Source organism: Thamnophis elegans, chromosome Z, assembly GCF_009769535.1.
Source record: "Thamnophis elegans isolate rThaEle1 chromosome Z, rThaEle1.pri, whole genome shotgun sequence".
Classification (NCBI taxonomy): Eukaryota; Metazoa; Chordata; class Lepidosauria; order Squamata; family Colubridae; genus Thamnophis; species Thamnophis elegans.
The window spans coordinates 56144265-56168810 of record NC_045558.1 but is presented as its reverse complement, the minus strand read 5'-3'; the positions used below and the strand labels follow the sequence as shown (position 1 = coordinate 56168810).

Genomic DNA, 24546 nt, shown 5'->3' with positions numbered 1-24546 from the left:
ACAGTAAAACCATTAGAAAAGCTGGAAACATTGGTTTGTTTGTAGATCAGGGATGATCAGCTAAATCTTCTGGATGTCAGGCCTGCAGCCGGTTCCTTTTGGGATCTTTGGCCTGCACACTAATATTCTATTATACTATGCTGTTTCATTAATGGGGAATTGGGAGGGGGAATAGTAAGGAGTAGAATGTGATGTTATCAAAATAAAATTCCTTTCTAGAATCCAAGGTGGTCCTTTGTGTCTACACTGCTGCACCTGACTAGAACTGGAAGGGTGGAACTGCCAGCATGGCAGTGGAAGATTGGACCATGTGATGGGCTTGTGGGTGCGGGGGCAGGATTTTGAACTTTGAACTGGGTGGGGGAAACCGGGCAACTTTCAGATTTGTGTTTTCCCAGATGTGCCAACATGACTCTCTTAATAAATTGGAGCAATACTTTGCCTTGGACTCTGATTTAATTTTGGGTGTTATTTGGAACCTTGACATTAACCCGAATCTCCCTTAAAATACTTCACCAACTACCCTTGCAGTGGGTACTGGGAGGAATGCTGACTCCCAACACTGATTCAACCCGGGTCAGCATAAAATACCAGCAAAGATGAAGATACATCCCATGGGAATTGTAGCAGATAATGAGTCGCTTCTCTCTGCTGACACAATCTGCAAACATTCTAAAGTTGTAAGGGATGCTGTGGAGGAGGAAACCTGGATATTTATGGCATCTGGAGAAATGCTGTCGGAGCCAGAGAGGGTTGAAATGGCTGTTTCAACACATGGCTGGAGAAAATAAAAGCAATCACCTAATAGCCAACCAGATGATTGGAGCCTCCCAGACCAACATGTGCAGCCAAACATGAATGAAATCAACCCTCATGTTAGCTCAGGGCCATCTAAATGGGCCAGGGCTCACCCCACATTCTCTTTCCCCAGCAGAGGCTCTGCAACACACTGGAGTGAAGATTTTTACTTCTTCCACATGGTGACAAGTGAAATGACCCATTGCCCTGCAGCTGAGCTGCCGACGGAACATGGGGAAATCAATCCAGCCAGCAGAAAGTGGTTTGGGCCACATCTCCCCCTAGCCAGCCATTGATGTTTAGGCTGCAGCCTGTGAATCAAGCACCACCGGGGTGGGTTTCCTTCCCAGGTCATAGATGAAAGAGATACCAGTGGCTGCCTATTTGGCCACCAACATGGGGAAATCAATCCAGCCAGTAGAAAGGGGCGTGGGCCATATCTCCCCTTAGCCAACCACTGATGTTTGGGCTGCAGCCTGTGAATCAAGCACCACTGGGATGGGCTTTCTTCCCAGGTCATGGATGGGAGAGATGCCAGTGGGCACCTGCCTTCCCTCAGCAGATGGCACCATGTCAGATAACTGGGCAGGGGTCAACTCAGGGATTGATACCCCCCCCCCCCCGATTACAGGCCCATCTGCAATGCCCCAACAGGCTCTTACCCCATCTTGGCAGAAGGGATGAATGAGGGGAAAGCTGCAGGATGAATAGTGGAGCATTGTGATGAAGTGACTTCTAAGTTTAGAGATGCAACCAGGTTCTTTCCCTTGAGGGGGGGGGCAATAAAATGCCATCGTTGCTGTCAACCTGGCCACAGAGCATCAGAGTGCCTGGCTCCAGCCCCAATCTCACAAATGTGCACACCAACCATCAGCGTGGTAAAGAGAAGGCCCTGGAAGCCACCGGAAAAAAGTCATCTGGGTGAACAACCTCAGAAAGCTGATCTCCAACCTAAGGTGATGAAAAGTCCAACAAATGGGGAAACCTTGGAGGAAGAGAATAGTGTAGACAACCCGATGGTGAGTGCACCCGTCCATCCCTTTGCCATCCAAGCCAAGCTCCAAGTACCCGAAACAGGGATGGAAGGGGAAGTTGAAGCAGTTGTGGACACCGGCTGCACCTGATGCTTAATCAGCATGTCGATTGTAAAGCAACTAGGCATATGCACAAGACCTCTAGCCCATCCCATTTGGTTTGAGCTGGTAGATGGAACGCTAACTGGGGGAACCCCGGCCATGCTAATGACCGAACTGGTGAAGTTACAAATAGGCCACCACCCTGAACTCCTCAGATTCGTTGTGGCTCCAAAGATGCCAGCATTAATTATCTTGGGGCTTGCATGGCTGGACAAGTAGATACCTACGATAAAGTGGGAAGATGGCATTAGGATTATCATATTTGGGCCGCTACCACCGGTGGAGCCAAAGAGCACCCAGGGACAATTGAACCCAAGAGCCCAGAACCTGCAGCACCTGCAGCAGACACAAAACCCCCAGGGATCCAACAACTACCAAAAGACTATTGGAATTTGGCGGAGGTGTTCAGTGAGGAAGATTGCAACTATCTTCCCCCTCACTGGCCCACAGATTGCGCAATAGAATTCAAACCTGGGGTTACCCACCAAAGCTGAAAATGTACTCCATGACTCCCAAGGAGATGATTGAATTGAGGAAGTACATCGACACCAATTTGAAGCGGGGCTTTATTGACCCAACGTAGCGGCCCCAGTGCTCTTCAGAAAAAAGAAAGATGGCGGTGTTCATCTCTGTATTGATCTGCGAGCCTTGAACGCAGTATGCATTAAGAACACTTATCCTCTCCCACTCATGAAAGATATGTTGAACCACTTGGCTAAAGGCAAGGTGTTCACCAAGTTGGACTTGAGAGAGATGTATTACCGCATACGAATTAGAGAGGAAATGAATGGAAGACCACTTTTAACTGCCCCCTTGGCAACTTTTAATTCAAAGTCATGCCATTTGGGCTACAAGGGGCACCCCCAGTCTTCATGCAGTACATAAATGAGGTGCTACATGAGCACCTGTACCTTGGAGTGCTCGTTTATCTCGATGACATCTTGATCTTCTCTGAAACCCTAGAAGAACATCTGAAGCTGGTACAGCAAGTCCTGGAAAAACCTCTAGCCACCAAGCTATATGTAAAGTTGTTGAAGTGTGAGTTCCACAAAATCTCACTAGATTACCTGGGTTATCACATCTCCAGCGAGGGGATAGAAATGGATCCAGAAAAAGTAAAAGCTGTGTTAGACTGGAAACCTCCAAGTACTCGCAGACAACTACGGAGCTTTCTTGGATTTGCAAATTTCTACAGGCAATTCATTCCAGCTTTCATGGAAATTGCCCTCCCATTGACTGAACTATTAAAAATTGGACCTTCCGAGTTGATCTGAAGTTCTCCATCTGGACAGACATGGGGAGGGGTGAGCTCTGAAGAGTCTCACATGAACCCTGTCTGACAAACTGTCTCCAAGATCCATTTTTGGATCAGAACCCCCCTGTGGGTGTATGTGAAGAAGGAGCAGCATCTCATCAGACCCAGAGGGACTGCAACAAGTCCCTCGTAGGTCAAAGATTTTCCCTCTGAATTGGAGCCAGGGTGGCAGCATAGCAATATGGCTGCATAAGAGCTGGCTCCAGGCCAAAGCAGCTGAACAGGAGCATGCAGAGGCGAGATGAAAGCCTGGTAAGATCTATTAACCCACAGTTATAAATCAGAATTTGAAAAAGGCAAAGAATCTTGAGAGCATAAATAATATTGCTGGACAGATTGGGATTTTTGCAAAAAGAAAGAAGGGGAAAATGGAAGGTTGAATCATTAGCCCCAAAGAGAGCTATTTGCTTGAAATAATTTGGACAGAAAGGAGAAAGAAGAGAAGCGACAAACCCACTTAAACACAAACTCTAAACTTGGTTTTCGACTTGAAAAGATTGCATTTTTAAAGGAGTCTAGGAGCATGAAGATTTGCTTCATTCGAGTGTCTTTTAACTAATATATCTTAAGCAACTCCAATTAATGAGAACTGGAATGTAACAAGGAAGAAAGATCAAGAAAAAAACACCATCTCCTTACTGACAACTGATAACCTAATCTTGCCTGTGTGGGAAATTTTAATTAACCAACTGCCTTAAATCAGAACTTGGAAAAGCAAGAGAAACATACCCGAATTTGGCTGTATGCAAGTTTGTTCCAATTAATATATTTTGAGCAATTATAACCAACAAGAAGCAGAAAGTACCAAGGAAAAATAATAACAAAATCAAGATGTCTGCATAAGATCAAGATGGCTCCAGCTTCTCTTCCATTTTCACGGTAGTTGAATTCATTAAATTTAAGATGGACCAGAATTTCCAAATAAGATTGGTATAACTAACTGCAATTTTGGAACTGGACCTAAGGAAGAACAAAAGACCAAGATGGTTCCCATTGCCCTTCCCCACAGCAGCTGAAGTAGACAAATTTAAGGTGGACCAGAACTCTGAAATAGAATTGTATAACTAACTGTAACTTTGGGACTGGAGATTATGGAAAGGTGGAAATTTGAAGAATATGTGAAATTATAAAAAAATATATGCATAAATCATTAAAATCAAGCCTAAATAGAATTCTGAATTCAGAGAAGCAGGTATTTAAGGAAGAAGGGAAGGAAGTAGGGGGAGAGACATTGAAGGAGTAGAAACGGTGGGAAATAAAAAGCAGACAAAAAACTCCATAGGGCTTGGCATAGTGGTATAGGGAAAATTGTAAAGGGGGGATCTGTCCCAACAAAAGGGAATAAAAAGAAGACAAAAGATGTTTTGGAGGTTGACAGTGGCATAAGGAAAATTGAAATAGGAGGTTACGCCCCATCAAAGGGAAATATAAAAGATCTTTTTGATGGAGGCTTGGGGAAAATTGAAGAGGTGGACATGTCAAAACAAAGAAAAGGGAGAAGCCAGGAATAGAGAAGTGGGACAAAAAACTTACTAGGAAAAAATCAGACAACTAGAAATTGTTATATGGGAAAATATAAAGCTAAGATAAAGGATTTATTCCTAAATATGATAATAAAATGGAGTTGCTGACTGAACATGATAATGGAAAGATAATTAAAAAGAGGTTAAAATATATGGAATATGGACAAATATGAAACTGATATGGGGAGATTGTAAAGCAGAGGTTTGTGATTCACTTTTATACATGATAATTACATTGAGTTGCTAATTGATTGAATATGACAATAGAAGGACAATTAAGCATGGGTTAAAATATATGAAACATGGAAATATATAGAACTTTTAAGATGATGAACAAAGTGTATCGCTTGTTATTCTATATAGTAGATTAAGGGAATTGTAATGAACAGTGAACAGTAAGGACTACCATTTATAGACAATTAAGGGTAATCTAAACCAAGATATGGAAAAATGGAGAGGGAACATGAAATATACTTACAATGGGAAACTATTGATATTTAAAGACAATTACAAAGTGGGGGTGTGTAAGGATGTATAATTATATAAACATAATGATGAGAATAGCTGGGAATTGTAACCATATCTACATCTCAGCCAAAATTAGGCAGTGGGGGGTGGATGGGTTTAAAAGTATAATAACTATATATGTATACTTTTTTGTTCTCTCTTTTAAAAAGGAGGAGGAAGATATATGTTAAAATTAAATATGTATACTGAAAAGGAATTATAAATACCATCAACATAAAATGGAGCTCGCTCAGAAGCTGAAATACACCAAGTAAATGAATGAAGAGTGTGAAGTATAGGAGAGAGGTAAGGGAAGAAGAGAGGGATAGGAGAGAGAGCAGGTGGGGAGAGGAGGAGAGAAAGGAGGAGTGGAAAGGGGAAAAGGGATAAGAAGGGGAAGTAGAGAAGAGAAGGATGACAGAAAGAAGAAAGGAGGTAGGGAGGAGGAGGAGAGAGGGAGAAGAAAGTGATGGATAAGGTACAAATATGGTGTATGGAGAGCAGAAGAGCCAATAATTTTTTGGGGAGTTGATGGTAAGGTGAATTGATGTAAACATTTAATAATACAATATGATGTTGGCTATGTAATAGTATACCTGTGGTGATATGTTATGAAAATGAAAAAATAAAAAACTTTATATTAAAAAAACAAAAAATATTGGGATCTTCCCCGACGAAGCCAAAAGCAAATCAACCCATAAAGTGGACAATGGACTGTCAAGAAACCTTTGAGAAATTAAAATGGCTCTTTCCCCAAGAGCCCATACTACAGCACCCCGACCCAGAGCTACAATTCATAATCCAGATGGATCCTAGTGATTTAGCAGTAGTGGCAGTGCTATTGCAAAAGAATAAAGAAGGCCACCTCTTTCCGTGTGCTTTCTTCTCCAAAAAACTCACCACTACTGAAAGGAGGTGGGCCATTTGGGAGAAAGAGGTGTTTGCGATCAGGTGTTCCCTGCTCACTTGGAGACATTTCCTGGAAATGGGGGATATGCCGTTTGAGGCCTGGACTGACCATAAAAACCACAAAGTTCTCAAAGCCCATCGAAGTACGCTGAGCACAATACTTACAAAGGTTCCAATTTGAACTAAAACACATCCCTGCAGGGAAGAACTTGTTAGCGGATGCCTTGTCAAGAAAACCATAGTACGACAGTAAGGAAGAAGCTGTTCACCTCATTCTTTCTTCCTCCCACCATAAGGCGGCCCAAGTCACCATCTGAAGCCAGGATAAGCTGATGACAGTAATGAAATTGGCACTCCCGGCAGACCCATGGCTCAACAATAACAAGGACATCCTAACGATGAAAGATGGCTTAACCTGGAAGGGGTCCAAACTTTATGTCCCCCAGGGTTGAGGCTGGAAGTTCTATAGCAAAGCCATGATGTGAAACTAGGAGGCCACTTTGGATTCCTAAAAATGCTCCACCTTGCCAGACATCAATTTTGGTGATCAAAGATGAATTCGGAAGTGGAAGATTACGTAAAAAGCTACGCTACTTGTGCAACAATGAAAATACGGCCAGGAAAGCCCCCTGGATTACTACGAGTGGCCACCCCTAGCCAACCATGGGAAGAGATCACAATGGACTTCATCGTCGAGCTCCCAGACAGCAGTGGGAATAGAGTAATCTGGACAGTTCTTGATTTGTTTTCCAAGCAGGTGCATTTCATCACAGAGTTGCTGTCTGCAAAGAAATTAGTGAAAATGTGAAACTCATTTATCATCTGCACCGAGTGCCCAAGAGGATCATTTCAGACCGTGGAGTCCAGTTCACTGCCAAGTTCTGGAGAGAGTTCCTAAGGACCATTGGGTCCACACAAGGACTGAGCTCAGAGTTTAATCCCAGCACAAACGGCAAGCGGAGTGTGATAGTGGAACAATAAATCAGGTGTTATGTGGACTATCAGCAAGACAACTGGTCGGACTTGCTAACCTTTGCCGAAGTGGCGTACAACAATGCGATCCACAGCAGCACTGGATTAACTCCTTTCCAAATTACCAGTGGCATGGAATTTGTTCCCATACCTGAGCTGCCTAGAGAACCTCCCTCCTCCATGTCTCTGACTGAATGGATGGACACATTAAAGAAAGGATGGGAAAATATAAAGAAAGCTCTAGCGGAAGCAGCAGAAGCCTACAAGAAGCAAGCTGATAAACACTGCTTGCTCCAACCCCACTTTCGTGTGGGGAACAAAGTTTTCGTATCTACCAAGTATATAAGATTAAGAATGCCTAGCAAGAAATTTGGCCGAAAATTTCTAGGTCCATTCCCAATAGTAAAGATAATTAGCCCAGTTACAGTTCAACTCAGTCTACCCAGAATTCTAGGGAAAATTTACCCAGTATTTCATTGTAGCTTGTTGAAGCCAGTAATTGGGTCCAGCATAAGACCGTCCACCCAAGCTCCCCCTCCTCCAGTAGTGATAGGAGGGGAAACACATTATGAGGTGAAAAAAATCTTAGACTCCCGGCTGTACAAGGATCACTTAGTCTGAAGATCTTTGTCTGAAGCTATTTGGGTGAAAAGCTGGAACCTAAAAGCGGATAAGTTAGTAAAACAATTCCATGATAAATTTCCCGATAAGCCAAAGGATCCCTCTGAAGGTGGTTAATTCTGTTATGTTAACCCCTACATTATTCTCTTTTTAGGAAACATTTTTCTTCTGAGGAGAGGCTGCCTGCAGCTGGTTCCTTTTGGGATCTTTGGCCTGCCACACTAATATTCTATTCTACTATGCTGTTTCATTAGTGGAGAATTGGGAGGAGGAATAGTAAGGAGTAGAATGTGATGTTGTCAAAATAAAATCCCTTTCTAGAATCCAAGGTCATCCTTTGTCTTTACATCTCTGCACCTGATCAGAACTGGATGGGTGGAATTGCCAGCATGGCAGTGCAAGATTGGACCATGTGATGGGCTTGTTGGTGTGGGGCAAGTTCTTGAACTTTGAATTGGGTGGAGAAAACCGGGAAACTTTCAGATATGTGTTTTCCCAGATGTGCCAACATGATTTTCTTAATAAATTGGAACTTTGAGCAATACTTTGCCTTGGACTCTGATTTAATTTTGGATATTGTTTGGAACCCTGCCACTGAATTTCTGCCTTAGTGTAAAACACAATCTTATATCAGCATAAAGCTTCTTCTAAATATGGCTAGTATTATTTGTGGAAGTAGTTTTTCAGGTTTTCACACTCCGTGTTCCAATGTTCTCTTTAACTATTGCTTCTAAATTTACTAGAAAGAAAGATCTATTGATCATAGTAACTGTATTTTCTTTCTGAAAAGTAAAAAAAAAATATTAAAAGTTTCAACCAATAAATTCTTTTTGTGTTCATTTTTCAGGAGCTGGAAATCCCAGCTGCAAGTTTGCTATTGTAATGGGCAAAGATAAAAATACTTCTGCATCCAGGTAAGAAGAAATGTTCAATTTGTGTTTGAAATATGTATGGAACAAGAAACAACACTAATTTTCTATAATATACTATGGAATAATTTTCTATCACACTCCTATCCAGCTGCTAAGATACTGCCAATAACTTGTAGTTTGCTGCTTTAAGAATCATAACTATTAAAGGAGAATATTTGTAGCTCAGGGTTCACATGAGGGATCTTTGATGCTCTCTGAGCCTGCTTATATGTTTCATTACCCAAATTATGTAACATCATCAGTGCTAGTAAGGAATGCTATGCATATAGGAAAATAGATGCTTAGAAATTACTGTTAATCCAGAGTGTGTTACTATCTTCTTCAGTATTCAATATCACTTATTACTTTTATTTCAATTAGATATAAACAGCATAGTATGATTATTGTGCCAATGGATACACCTGGAGTGAAACTTATAAGGCCTCTTTCAGTATTTGGGTATTTTGGTAAGTGGAATTGTCAGTTGTTTGTATTTTGAGTGCTTGTAGTTGCATCTGAATATTTGTCTGAATTTCTGATCTATAGGAGGAAGATGGGAATGGGAGGGGATATAAAGGCCTCTCTGTGGGTCAGGTGTATGCATGGAACTGTATTTGTACCATCTATAACAGAAAAATCAATCTGAGCTGCAGTGAGAAAAAATATATGGGATGCAGTGGGTTTCCTGAAGTTCTGATGAGAAGTCTGTTGTAAGGTTAATGCAGTGGATTTCTTTAGTTTATGCTCAGTTTAAAGAGAGAGAAAGAGAGGGAGAATATGGGTATTTGCAAGATATGGTTAAAAAAAAAAGGAAAGTCAGCAGCCATGGTGGTATAAACAAATTTGCTTTTTTATATGTATTACATATTTGCCAGATATGTATTTACTATTGCCAGATAGATAGTTTGGTTGACTTTATAAAAAAGTTTCAGACACTGAACTGTGCAGAAATATTACATTTCTAAAATGCTACATGCATTTGATGGATTCTTTGCTGTATTATTTTTGTTTCAGTTCTCCAAAGAGAGAATGACTTACTGTTAGGTAAAGGTTCTCCTCGTACATATGTGTTAGTCGTTCCTGACTCTAGGGAACGGTGCTCATCTCTGTTTCAAAGCCAAAGAGCCAGTGCTGTCCGAAAACATCTCTGTGGTCATGTGGCCAGCATGACTAAATGCCAAAGGCACAAAGAACGCTGTTACCATCCCACCAAAGGTGGTCCCTATTTTTCTACTTGCATTTTTACATGCTTTTGAACTGCTAGATTGGCAGAAGTTGGGACAAGTAACAAGAGTTCACTCCATTACGTGGCACTAGGGATTCGAATCGCCAAACTGCTGACCTTTTTGATCGACAAGCTCAGTGTCTTAGCCAATGAGCCACCATGTCCCCTAACCTACTATTACTATATTAGATCTTTTTTTCTAAATAACACTGCTGGTATTTTTCCTTAATTGATACTTGATTGTCTTCATAATTTTTTAGATTATTTTCATGGTGGACATTTTGAAATACATTTTAATGATGTGCGTGTCCCTGCCACCCATCTGATTCTGGGTGAGTCTTGAATTTCTTCTTCTTCTGATAGTTATTGATTGTCAAAAACCTTTGTTGGTTAAATTACCTGAGCTGGGAAGAACCAGCTTTGCCATGACTTTTTGAACTTTACACAATTGTATGATACATATGAGAGCCAATTTGGTGTAGTGGTTAAGAAATCAGGCTAGAAACTGGGAGTTCTAATCCACCTTAGGCACAATGCCAGCTGGTTGACCTTGTGCTAGTCATGCTCTCTGTCCTAGGAAGGAAACAATGGCAATCACTTCTGACAAGCTTTATCAAGAAAAGTGTCCAGACTTATCCAAACTTTCTGTCTGAGACCCTAGAAAGTTGTTATCAGTCAGAACATTTGCATTCCAATGTAGCAAATAATTATGTATTTACCCACAAAGAGAAAAGAACTGCCTTTTTTTTGTAACACAGGAGAGGGAAGAGGATTTGAAATAGCTCAAGGACGACTTGGACCGGGCCGTATTCACCACTGTATGAGATCAATTGGAGCAGGTGAAACTGCTCTCCAGTTTCTGTGTGAGCGATCAGCCCAAAGGGTCGCATTTGGGAAGAAACTCTTTCATCATGTGAGTTCCCAACCTAATTATATAACCTTGTATATAAAAACTCTTTTTGCAACTTTAAGATAGATATGAAGCTGATAAGAAATATAGAGTAGCAAAGTAAGACATTTTTAAAACCTGAGCACTATGTGTAGTTTTATTTTGTTTTTAACTGCATTTTCTAATTTGCTTTTTGCCTTATTTTCCTATAGGAAGTTGTTGCTCACTGGATTGCTGAGTGTCGCATTGCTATTGAACAGGCAAGGCTGCTTACATTGAAAGCAGCTAATAAAATAGATGCCATGGGCAATAAAGCAGCCAGGAAAGAGGTAAAAGGACGGAAATTTTGTATGTGGATGACAGGAAGGGGTAAACTATCAGGAATTTAATTAAACTAATAAAACTGTTTTTGTGGCGAACAAAAAATAATAATGGCTTTCATAAACATTTGCATATATTTGAGAAACATAATAGACCTCATTGTTAATTTGGTCTGTGTGTGGTTTGTTAATTTAAATCAGTGGGTTTAAATTTTTCAATGATATGAACTGATGTCAACAGTCAATTAACCAGTTGATAATTGAATACATAGTAGATCATTATGTACTTCTCAAAGTAATTTTTCAATTTTGAAGAATTATATATTTTATTAATAAACTTGGTTAAATTCTGTTGTGTATACTGATGAATTTTATTATGGAATCCATATACCGTATTTTTCAGAGTATAAGACGCTTTTTCCCCACAAAAAAAGACTGAAAATCTGGGTGCGTCTTATACACTGAATATGGCATTTTTTGCCTCCTGAAGCCCCCCTTCACAAAAATGGCCGTGCATAGCCTTATGGAGGCTTTCAGAGAGCTCCTGAGGGTTGGGGAGGGCAGAAATGAGCAAAAAATGGGCCCTTTGCTGCTCAATTCTGTCCCCCATAGCCCCCAGGAACACTCTATAAGCCTCATAAGGCTATGCATGAAATGTTTTTGACAAAACATGGGCCCGTTTTTGCAAAACACGGGCAGTTTTTGCTTGTCCCCCCCCCCAAGAGCACTCTGTAAGCCCCCTAAAGGCTAGTCAGTCTTTAAAAAAAAACACGGGCCTGTTTTCGTGAAAAAAGGGCCATTTTTTGGAGATTTTGCAGAGTGCAAAAACTTTTTTCCCCCTTTTGGAAAGCTCTTTAACTGATTGATGTGAATTACATCGATCAAGTGCTGCGTCAGCAGAAACACCTACCTATCTAATGTATTTCTCTCTATCTCTATTTCTTTCTCTCTATCCCTCTACCTACCTACCTACACACATACTTTCCCTACCTACCTACTGTATTTCTGTCTCTCTCTCTTTCTCTCTCTCTATCCCTCTATCTACCTACTACCTACACTCTTTCTCTCCCTACCTACCTACTGTATTTCTCTCTCTCTCTCTCTATCCCTTTATCTACCTACCTACCTACCTACCTAACTACTCTCTACCTACCTACCTATCTACTGTATTTCTCTCTATCTCTTTCTATTTTTCTCTCTCTATCCCTCTACCTACTTACCTACCTACCTACGCTCTCTCCCTATCTACCTACTCTATTAGTCTTAGGTGCTGCAGATTGTCAGCGATTTCTTTCTCCAGCACATGGATAAATACACCTGGAAACATCTACCTACCTACCTACTCTCTCTCTCTCCTCCTTCGTACCTACTGTATTTCTCTCTCCCCCTCTATCTACCTACTTACCTACCTACCTATTTTCTCTCTCCCTACCTATCTACAGTATTTCTCTCTATATTTCTCTCTCTATATCCCTCTATCTACCTACCTACCTACACACTTTCTCTCTCTCTCTCTCCCTCCCTCCCTCCCTACTGTATTTCTCTATTTCTCTCTATCCCTTTATCTGCCTATCTAACTACTCTCTCTCTCTCTCTCCCCTCCCTCTCTCTCTCCGTACCCACCTATTATATTTCTCTCTCTTTCTCTCTATTTCTCTATCTACCTACATACTTTTTTTTAAAATTTGCCTCTTCAAAACCTTGGTGCTTTTTATACTCCGGTGCATCATAAACTCCGAAAAATATGGTAATCTCCCAACAAATACTGAAGGGAACATTAGGTTGAAATATAAATAGTGCCCAAAACTTTATGTACTTCGTGACTAAATGAAATATGAATCTTTCTTATTTGGTTTGATAAGATTATCCCACAGTGCTTCTTGTGGTTGTCCTCTATTATGCAATAATTTATTTGTGTTGATTTAAGAAAGCAACAAAATAGATTCACAGGGTCATATATAGGGAGTTTTATTAACAAAGTCTCAAGGTAAGATGTTAACAATGCTTCATTGTTATTTGCTATTTCCCATGCAGAATCTCTCAGTCTTAGAAATAATTGCAAATCAAACTCTAGAATGCTTTTCACCTCCTTAGATTCAAAATTCAGTTTGCCATGAATGACATTTTTATTTCTACACTTATCTAAAAAATTCTAACTTATCTTCACAGATTGCTATGATCAAAGTGGCGGCACCCCGAGCAGTCCTTAAGGTGATAGATTGTGCTATTCAAATTTATGGTGCTGCTGGATTCTCAGAAGACTTTCCATTGGCTCAAATGTAAGTGGAAAATACTCTGACCGATTCAGCCTGCTAGAAATAAGTTCCTAAATCTTCACTTTTGGCCAAGCAGTTGGTATCCCTTATTTAATGGGAAAATTTTAAACTTCGAGTTTATTCTTTCAACATTATTGACATTGTTACAGTGTGCCAAACTAGCTTTCTGCATCCTTTTTTAATATAAATTCTTTCTTCTAGTGTGGGGAACAATATTTTGTTTAAATATCCATGATATTCTCAATGAAGTGGGAAACTAAAATATCTAATGAATGATTTTAATGTCCACAATATTCTGAGATGCTCATTCTCCCTCAGCCTATCACACTGGCCAACTAAAATAGGATTACAAAGTGTAAATAAATCTTGGATTAAATTAATTTTCCCTAGTCAGGTCAGTTGTTTGTTCCAGAATGATGAAAGAGCAGCGTTAATAAAACTTACCTTTTCATCACTTTCTCATTTTTTTTCCTTTTTATCCTTGCATCTGTCCTGGAGAATGGCGGGCAAGTTATCATCCCCTCAAACTCTGATTAGATTATAGTGATTCCTCCCTCCTGCCCTGCAAGAATGTTTAGAATGTAAGAACTGATAATTTTTCAGTAACCTTTGCAGTAGTTGGCTTTGTTTCAAAGTTGACCTTTTCCAAGCTCATGGGCTGAGTGTTTAGTTATGCTAGCTGTTATGCAAACAGGGCCAGAAAGTAGTCTAATCCAGTAGTCTAATCATTTTGTGGCTTGGGTTATTGCTTGAAACCCATGAGCCCTGCAACTTCAGTACTGTCCTGAATAATAATAATAATAATAATAATAATAATAATAATAATAATAACAACTCCGCCGTTGCCGGTCCCAAGCCCGGATGAGAAAGGAGGAAGGTTGGGATCAGGTTGGCATCTGGTCCCGTAAAAAAACCCCCGCCAACCCATACAATATGGTGAAAAAAACGAATAAGAATTCCATACCGCATCGGTCGTCGCGCGGGTTAACAAGGGCCGCGGCGGATGTTGAGGTCCCTGGACATCCGTCGACAAGTGGGCTACAAGTGGACCAGCCAACAAAACGACAAAAATATAGTGCAGATGAAAACCGTGCCATAATGGCCTGTTACTACAACTCAGAGCCAGAAAAAAGAGGATATTTAAAGCGAATGTATGAATTATGGAAACAACAATATCCAGATTCAAATGTTAGTGAACAACGACTAGCAGATCAAAGGCGATTTATTATACAGAATAAAGTGTTTAGTGAAGTTGAACATGAGGAAATTCAGGCAAATTGCAAAACCCAAAAAACAATATCACAACCGGAAATAACTGATATTCAAGACACAACTAAAGACACTATAGTAGAACTCCCAGAAGAAGCTCTCAGGGAGGAAATAACATCACCACCACTAGAACCAGTTATCACTGAACCAACTGATGAACTAACTCAAAAACAAAAAGAATTGAAGGATAAGATCATGGAGCATTTTCTGCTTAATGAGGAAAGGCAACGTTTACCATCACTAAAAACTGTGCCTAAGAAAATTTTGGCCCCTATCATGAAAATGGTTAATGCAGTGTTTTCAACAATTGAACCGGGATCCATCTTGGAAACAAACCAGTTAATGTACAGCGCAGCTGTAATAGTCACTAACGAACTAGGCATTAAAATTAAAGTACCTAGTCACACAACAGAAAAAGCATCAAAGCCAAAGTGGAAAATCCGTCTAGAACAAAAAATCAAAAAATTAAGGGCAGATGCTAGTAACTTAAAGAACATGCATGAGCAACGGCTTAAAAACAACAAAATCATAGATCGGCTAATCAGAAGATATAGATTGGATACAAGAAACATCAATGAAGCTGTAGAGATTGTAAAACAGCAGATAACAGCAACAGCTAGAAAAATTGAAAGATATGAGGCACGAATCATCCAATATAAACAAAATCAGCAATTTCGATCAGACCAACGGCGTTTTTATCAAAGTCTTAATGTGAATGGTGACACCAAAAGTGAAAAACCAGAAAAGCAGGCCACAGTTGAATTCTGGAAAGAATTGTGGGAAAATGCAAAGGACTACAACAAGGAAGCAAAGTGGATACATGACTTTGAGAAAAGCATTGGCAACAAACAAATGCAAGTATTAGAAATAACAACTGAGATGATCAAAAATCGAGTTAAAAAGGTAAAGAATTGGACATCACCTGGAAAGGACCAATTACATGGTTTCTGGCTCAAATATCTGACCAGTTTACATGCAATATTGGCCAGGCAACTGAATGAAATTTTACAAAAGGGCCAAATTGATGAATGGTTGACAACTGGAAAAACATACTTGATTCAGAAAGATCCAACTAAAGGAACAACACCTGAAAACTATAGACCAATAACATGCTTACCAACAACCTTCAAATTACTCACAGGCATTATTGCAGATAACATGATGGATTATTTGGAAACAAACAACATCTTGCCAGTAGAGCAAAAAGGCAACAAAAGAAGGAGCAGGGGCACAAAAGATCAGCTTCTAATTGATAAAATGATATTAGAAAATTGTAAGAACAGAAAAACGAACTTGAATATGGTCTGGATTGATTACAAAAAGGCATTTGACTCACTGCCACATAGTTGGATCATAAAATGCTTAGAAACAACTGGCATTAGCAAAAATATTACATCCTTTACTGAAAAGGCAATGAAACAATGGAGAACTGAGTTGGCAGTAGGGAATGAGAGCTACGGAATGGTTAATATCAAGCGAGGAATTTTCCAGGGTGATTCACTTTCACCTCTTCTCTTCATCATCGCAATGATCCCACTATCAGTAATCTTAAAAAAAATGAAATTAGGCTACCAAACAGCCAAAAAAGCTGAAAAAATTTCGCATTTACTATATATGGATGATTTGAAACTCTATGGAAAGTCACAAATAGAAATCCAATCATTGACAAATACAGTCCGAGTATTCAGCACCGATATTTCAATGCAGTTTGGCATGGAAAAATGCGCCACTGTATCCATAAAAAGGGGCAAAATCACTGCATCTGAGGGAATTGAAATGCCCAATGGCCAACTAATTAAATGCAAAGAAAATGAAGCCTACAAATACTTAGGCATTCTGCAGTTGGATAACATCAAGCATGGAGAAGTAAAAACTATTGTCAGGCGAGAGTACACCAACAGAGTTAGGAAAATTTTGAAATCTAAATTGAATGGTGGAAATACAATCAAGGCCATAAATACCTGGGCAATACCAGTTATAAGATACACAGCTGGCATAGTTAACTGGACACAAGCTGATTTGGACCTTTTGGACCGAAAAACCAGGAAACTAATGACAATGCACTACAGTTTACATCCACGTGGTGATACTGATAGACTATATCTGCCCCGAAAATCAGGTGGCAGAGGATTATTACAAGTGAAGCAAGCAGTTGAAGAAGAAAAACATTCACTGGCTGATTATTTAAAAGAAAGTCAAGAACATCTATTAATCGAAGTAAAGAACAAAAATCTACTGAAGGCCCAACAGACGAAACAAGAATACAGAAAAGATGTGATAAAATCAAGAATGGAGAGTTGGCAGAACAAAGCACTGCATGGCCAATTTCTGGAAAACATAAAAGATAAAGTGGACAGTGAACAAACTTGGTTATGGTTAACAACAGGTACATTAAAGAAAGAAACAGCGTCACTAATCCTGGCTGCGCAAGAACAAGCTATCCGCACAAATGCCATTAAGGCCAAAATCGAAAAATCCTCTGATGATGCCAAATGCAGACTTTGCAAAGAAGCTGATGAAACTGTTGATCACATACTCAGCTGCTGTAAAAAAATTGCGCAGACTGATTATAAATTGCGGCACAATTCAGTAGCACAAATGATCCATTGGAATTTGTGCAAAAATTATAATATTAAAACAGCAACAAACTGGTGGGAACATCAGCCTGAAAAAGTCACCAAAAATCAGATGGTCAAGATCTTGTGGGATTTCCGTATACAAACCGACAAAATACTGGCGCATAATACACCAGACATCACACTGGTTGAGAAAAATAAGGTCACAATCATAGACATCGCAATACCAGGTGATAGCAGGGTCGCCGAGAAGGAACATGAAAAAATCGCAAGATACCAGGACTTAAAAATCGAAATTCAACGACTATGGCACAAACCAGCAGTGGTAATTCCAGTGGTAATTGGCACACTGGGTGCTATTCCAAAAGCACTGGAATTACATTTAAAACAGTTAAAAATTGACAAAATCACCATCAGTCAAATGCAAAAAGCCGCATTGCTTGGATCTGCACGCATATTACGAAAATACGTTATGACGTCCTAGGCCCCTGGGTGGGGCACGACTAGTAACCAATGCCAAATCCGGCGAAACAACTGGCCGCTGTGATACAATTATATAATAATAATTATAATAAGACATTATAGTAGAACTCCCAGAAGAAGCTCTCGGGGAGGAAATAACATCACCACCACTAGAACCGGTTATCACTGAAACAACTGATGAACTAAGTCAAAAACAAAAAGAATTGAAGGATAAGATCATGGAGCATTTTCTCCTTAATGAGGAAAGGCAACGTTTACCACCACTAAAAACTGTGCCTAAGAAAATTTTGGCCCCTATCATGAAAATGGTTAATGCAGTGTTTTCAACAATTGAACCGGGATCCATCTTGGAAACAAACCAGTTAATGTACAGCGCAGCTGTAATAGTCACTAATGAACTAGGCATTAAAATTAAAGTACCTAGTCACACAACAGAAAAAGCATCAAAGCCAAAGTGGAAAATCCGTTTAGAACAAAAAATAAAAAAATTAAGGGCAGATGCTAGTAACTTAAAGAACATGCATGAGCAACGGCTTAAAAACAACAAAATCATAGATCGGCTAATCAGAAGATATAGATTGGATACAAGAAACTTCAATGAAGCTGTAGAGATTGTAAAACAGCAGATAACAGCAACAGCTAGAAAAATTGAAAGATATGAGGCACGAATCATCCAATATAAACAAAATCAGCAATTTCAATCAGACCAACGGCGTTTTTAATCAAAGTCTTAATGTGAATGGTGACACCAAAAATGGAAAACCAGAAAAACAGGCCACAGTTGAATTCTGGAAAGAATTGTGGGAAAATGCAAAGGACTACAACAAGGAAGCAAAGTGGATACATGACTTTGAGAAAAGCATTGGCAACAAACAAATGCAAGTATTAGAAATAACAACTGAGATGGTCAAAATCGAGTTAAAAAGGTAAAGAATTGGACATCACCTGGAAAGGACCAATTACATGGTTTCTGGCTCAAATATCTGACCAGTTTACATGCAATATTGGCCAGGCAACTGAATGAAATTTTACAAAAGGGCCAAATTGATGAATGGTTGACAACTGGAAAAACACACTTGATTCAGAAAGTTGCAACTAAAGGAACAACACCTGAAAACTACAGACCAATAACATGCTTGCCAACAACCTTCAAATTACTCACAGGCATTATTGCAGATAACATGATGGATTATTTGGAAACAAACAACATCTTGCCAGTAGAGCAAAAAGGCAACAAAAGAAGGAGCAGGGGCACAAAAGATCAGCTTTTAATTGATAAAATGATATTAGAAAATTGTAAGAACAGAAAAACGAACTTGAATATGGTCTGGATTGATTACAAAAAGGCATTTGACTCACTGTCACATAGTTGGATCATAAAATGCTTAGAAACAACTGGCATTAGCAAAAATATTACATCCTTTACTGAAAAGGCGATGAAACAATGGAGAACTGAGTTGGCAGTAGGGAATGAGATCTACGGAATGGTTAATATCAAGCGAGGAATTTTCCAGGGTGATTCACTTTCACCTCTTCTCTTCATCATCGCAATGATCCCACTATCAATAATCTTAAAAAAAATGAAATTAGGCTACCAAACAGCCAAAGAAGCTGAAAAAATTTCGCATTTACTATATATGGATGATTTGAAACTCTATGGAAAGTCAGAAATAGAAATCCAATCATTGACAAACACAGTCCGAGTATTCAGCACCGATATTTCAATGCAGTTTGGCATGGAAAAATGTGCCATTGTATCCATAAAAAGGGCCAAAATCACTGCATGTGAGGGAATTGAAATGCACAATGGCCAATTAATTAAATGCAAAGAAAATGAAGCCTACAAATACTTAGGCATTCTGCAGTTGGATAACATCAAGCATGGAGAAGTAAAAACTATTGTCAGGCGAGAGTACACCAACAGAGTTAGGAAAATTTTGAAATCTAAATTGAATGGTGGAAATACAATCAAGGCCATAAATACCTGGGCAATACCAGTTATAAGATACACAGCTGGCATAGTTAACTGGACACAAGCTGATTTGGACCTTTTGGACCGAAAAACCAGGAAACTAATGACAATGCACTACAGTTTACATCCACGTGGTGATACTGATAGACTATATCTGCCCCGAAAATCAGGTGGCAGAGGATTATTACAAGTGAAGCAAGCAGTTGAAGAAGAAAAACATTCACTGGCTGATTATTTAAAAGAAAGTCAAGAACATCTATTAATCGAAGTAAAGAACAAAAATCTACTGAAGGCCCAACAGACGAAACAAGAATACAGAAAAGATGTGATAAAATCAAGAATGGAGAGTTGGCAGAACAAAGCACTGCATGGCCAATTTCTGGAAAACATAAAAGATAAAGTGGACAGTGAACAAACTTGGTTATGGTTAACAACAGGTACATTAAAGAAAGAAACAGCGTCACTAATCCTGGCTGCGCAAGAACAAGCTATCCGCACAAATGCCATTAAGGCCAAAATCGAAAAATCCTCTGATGATGCCAAATGCAGACTTTGCAAAGAAGCTGATGAAACTGTTGATCACATACTCAGCTGCTGTAAAAAAATTGCGCAGACTGATTATAAATTGCGGCACAATTCAGTAGCACAAATGATCCATTGGAATTTGTGCAAAAATTATAATATTAAAACAGCAACAAACTGGTGGGAACATCAGCCTGAAAAAGTCACCAAAAATCAGATGGTCAAGATCTTGTGGGATTTCCGTATACAAACCGACAAAATACTGGCGCATAATACACCAGACATCACACTGGTTGAGAAAAATAAGGTCACAATCATAGACATCGCAATACCAGGTGATAGCAGGGTCGCCGAGAAGGAACATGAAAAAATCACAAGATACCAGGACTTAAAAATCGAAATTCAACGACTATGGCACAAACCAGCAGTGGTAATTCCAGTGGTAATTGGCACACTGGGTGCTATTCCAAAAGCACTGGAATTACATTTAAAACAGTTAAAAATTGACAAAATCACCATCAGTCAAATGCAAAAAGCCGCACTGCTTGGATCTGCACGCATATTACGAAAATACGTTACGACGTCCTAGGCCCCTGGGTGGAGCCCGACTAGTAACCAATGCCAAATCCGGCGAAACAACTGGCCGCTGTGATACAATTGTACAACAACAATAATAATAATAATAATAGAAAATACTTCATTCTTTAAATCTTATTTTTATTGTGTTTTAAGCTAAATTAAATTTCAAATCACAATAAGGATGTTAATATTAAGGCCCTTTAAATGTAGGCATGCATGTTACTACTTTTTAAATTTTTAATTCAAAAGGTTTGTCTCTGCTAGAACTTCAATCATCTCACTCAGTCAGTTGTCTTGGCCTAAAAGATAATGTGATTCCATCAAGCACACACTGTCTTATTAAAGCTTAATCACACTATTAAAACTATACTTAACTAAATTTTGGCTGTTCTGCCTATATTATGTACAGTAGTCATTGTATGTTTCAGTACTATAATTAGAAAGACTGCTAAAGCAGCAGCTACCAAGCTCTGTTCTGTATTGTTGAATTGGCACAATCTTAATATTTTCACAGGTTTGCCTATATTCGGACTTTGCGTGTGGCAGATGGGCCTGATGAAGTTCATCTCTCAGCAATTGCAAAATTAGAACTGCTTGACCAAGCTGGGCAACTGAATGCACACCTGCAACTGAATGCACATCTGTAACAATTATTTTATTTTGTGATGGCAATTCAGAATCTTCCTCCACAAAGCATTTTTCTTAAAATTAAGAAAATTAAGACACCTAAAAAGGAACATTCCAAAAAACAAAGCAAAACCTTGATTAAATTTCAGTAATCTGTCTTTATTTCTGCAGAAAAGCTAAGTTGTTTAATTGCAAAACTAGAATAAAAGCACAAGTATTGCCAAACCATCACAACAAAATTCATCATCCCTGATGTTCGCTGTTGGGGATGATGAAAATGCAAGTTCTGCTGTATTATTCATATACTTCTACTATATTACATTATTAAGATTTCCATTCATTTAATCTCTAGTGATTTCTTCTTTTTTTGGAAACTGTGGTAAATATAAATACAGCCTTTGAAAATGGGCATCAAACAATATTCAACATTTTTATAATCTGCTTTGAACAATAAAATATTTTAATTACTTAGCTGATTGGCTTTAAATTTATCAAATAAATAATTCAGTGAACAAGAACATTGCTCAGCAAAAATCTTTTCATTCTGGGTATCTTGGTGGCAACAAGTATTCAGTTCAGGTACTCTTGAGCAGCTACGATAGTGATGAAGATCACAGCTAATTTATCTGGTTAAATTAAATGGCAAATTATTAGCATTTTGCATTTATAACACGTTGTTTAAAAAATCTTTTGGAGTTTTCTTATTTTTATATTCCATTTTCTTTTAGCTGATTTGACCTTCCCTGGTCTTCCAGTTAATGAACAAATTATTGTTCATTATGTAGATATATTGAGCCCTGTTCTTAGATTAAGCTGCTTTTAAGCAGTTAAATACCAGTTATTGTATTTCTTAAAATTAAGATAATGGTGATATAATAGCTGACCAGCTGCTGTAAGGCTATAAATTGAGATGATGCAATGACAATGAATCAGCAGGGTTATCACTTTAAGAGACTGTCTATATAAGAGAGGCCTTGTGAGGGTGGTCCCTCTCTCCGTGTGTGCTTCCATGTTATAGTTGAAGATAAGTTGGTTGTGTGGTTTTGCGGAGATGTGTGTGTGTGTGTATGCCTGTAGATAAACCACTGCTTGAAAGACAAAATCTCTGTATACTGTATTTTGCTCCTGGGTTGTCTCAAAATAGTAGTCACACTGTGCCAGGGGTGGTTTTCAACCAATATGGACCGGTAGGGCTGTACCGGATGGTGAAATTTAGCATGCCTTCCCGTACCCGTTGGTCAGGAGGCCCCGTACCAGAATGCTCTCTCCTCTCGTTCGCTCTTTCACTTGCCTCGCCCATCCTCACCATGCTGCCGAAAAGTTCTCAGAGGGGCTGGAAACGTGTGTTCCTATAGTATCTTCCAGCCCCTCTGCCTCTTCCCTCTTCCTGGATTCACTTAGATGTTTTTAAAACTCACAGCCTGCGCACAGAACACACTCTTCCAGCCCCTCTGCCTCTTCCCTATTCCTGGATTCACTCAGACATTTTTAAAACTCACAGCCTGTGCACACGCACACTCTCTTCCACTCTTCTAAAAACGTCTGAGTGAATCCAGGAAGAGGGAAGAAGCAGAGGGGCTGGAAGTGTGTGCATGTGAACAGGCTGTGACTTCAAAACGTCTGAGTGAATACAGGAAGAGGCAGAGCGGCTGGAAGTGTCTGTGTAAGGTGGTCAGTAATGTTGAAGACCAGCAAGGACAGCCATATTTCCTCCCTAAGTAGCTGTTTTATTGTTTTGTATACTTATTTTATTCTTATTTAAGTAGTAAGTGCACAAAATAATAAATTTCATTTTTTATATCTTCTTTTTGTAAGTCATTCTTTGGGTCAAAGAATTCAGTGACATCGACTTGGCCACTCCCACCCAGTCACATGACTGCCAAGCTACTCCCATCCAGTCACATAGCTGCCAAGCCACTCCCACTCAGTCACATGACTGCCAAGCCATTCCCATCTGGTCACATGACCACCAAGCCACTCCCACCCAGTCACATGACTACCAAGCCACTCCTAGAAAACAGGCCACACCTACATAATAGGTTCTAAAAATTTTTGAAACCCACCACTGCACTGTGCACAGTGACAGGTTATGGACCCAGTCCAGAGAGAAGGCCAGGGTGACTAGAGAAACTAGAGTGAAGAGAATCCCAGTGAGAGCTTGCACCAGAGCCAGAGGGACTGTTCATCGTGGTTTGTTAGAGGCCAGTGCTTCTGAAAGAAAGCAGGCAGAATGGCCTCTGTTGGTGTAATGGGATGAGGTTTCTTGGTGTCTCGGATGAATAAGACAAACTACCAGATTTTTCAGAGTATAAGATTCACCTCCCCCCCCCCCAAAGAAGGTGAAAATTTGGGTGTGTCTTATACACTGAATATAGCCTCACTCATCCGCCGGTCCCCATCCTTTGGCCTCTGCCTCCCAGCAATTTAACTCCTTGCAGCAAACAGGGAAAATGGGGCTTGTGGAGGCAGCAATAGACTATGGCAATCCTGCAACTTGAAACAGCTGATGATTGGGAGGCCCGTGCTGAAATTGAAAGTGAATCTTGCTGCTTGCTACATGGAGGCAAATTGCTGGAAGGCAGAGGCAGACATTTTTTCCTTGTGCTAATCAGGCTGTTTGCTGCAAGGAGATAAGTCAATAACTATAAATGCCTATAGATGTTCAAATTATTAGACTTATTTTTTAAAGACTGCTTTATTATTGTTCTCGACAACTTAACAACATGAAGAAGCTTTTTAAAATAAAAGCTTGATCTGAAGAGGCCCAGTACTATAATCTTCTTTTAAATAGCAGAGAATAACGTATATTTCCAGAAAGCCAAGTCTGAGTGGAGCGGCACATTCGAAACTTCTTGTAGTTTTCGGGAGCCTCCAGTCAGCCGCCACTGCCGGAAAGCATCTGGCAAAGAGGCAGCAGTTGGGAGGCTTCGCGCAGTGAGTGACATTAAGTCGGCCATGCCCAGTCACATGACCCACCTGTTTCCTGGTTTAAGACCAGCTAAACAAATGTATTAAGCAAAATGCTGCTGTAAAAGGGGAAGACAATGTTTATGTACCTGAGATAGGAGAAACATTATACAATGTCTTATATGTACATTAGCTCATAATCTGTTGAG

The 24546-nt window shown here is 39.6% G+C and overlaps 1 protein-coding gene across 2 annotated transcripts in view; it reads left to right on the top strand.

The window, feature by feature from the left end:
• The window catches only part of ACAD11 (acyl-CoA dehydrogenase family member 11), a 101356-nt gene extending 79455 nt beyond the window's left edge, over nucleotides 1-21901 (top strand). For both annotated transcript variants that reach the window (XM_032235164.1, XM_032235165.1), the window contains 7 exons: nucleotides 8629-8695; nucleotides 9074-9159; nucleotides 10178-10249; nucleotides 10676-10830; nucleotides 11019-11135; nucleotides 13296-13405; nucleotides 21318-21901. In XM_032235164.1, coding sequence (XP_032091055.1) covers nucleotides 8629-8695; nucleotides 9074-9159; nucleotides 10178-10249; nucleotides 10676-10830; nucleotides 11019-11135; nucleotides 13296-13405; nucleotides 21318-21450 — 740 coding nt within the window. In that variant the 3' untranslated portion in view covers nucleotides 21451-21901. The remainder of the gene's footprint in view (nucleotides 1-8628; nucleotides 8696-9073; nucleotides 9160-10177; nucleotides 10250-10675; nucleotides 10831-11018; nucleotides 11136-13295; nucleotides 13406-21317) is intronic.
• The last annotated feature ends 2645 nt before the right edge of the window (nucleotides 21902-24546 follow it).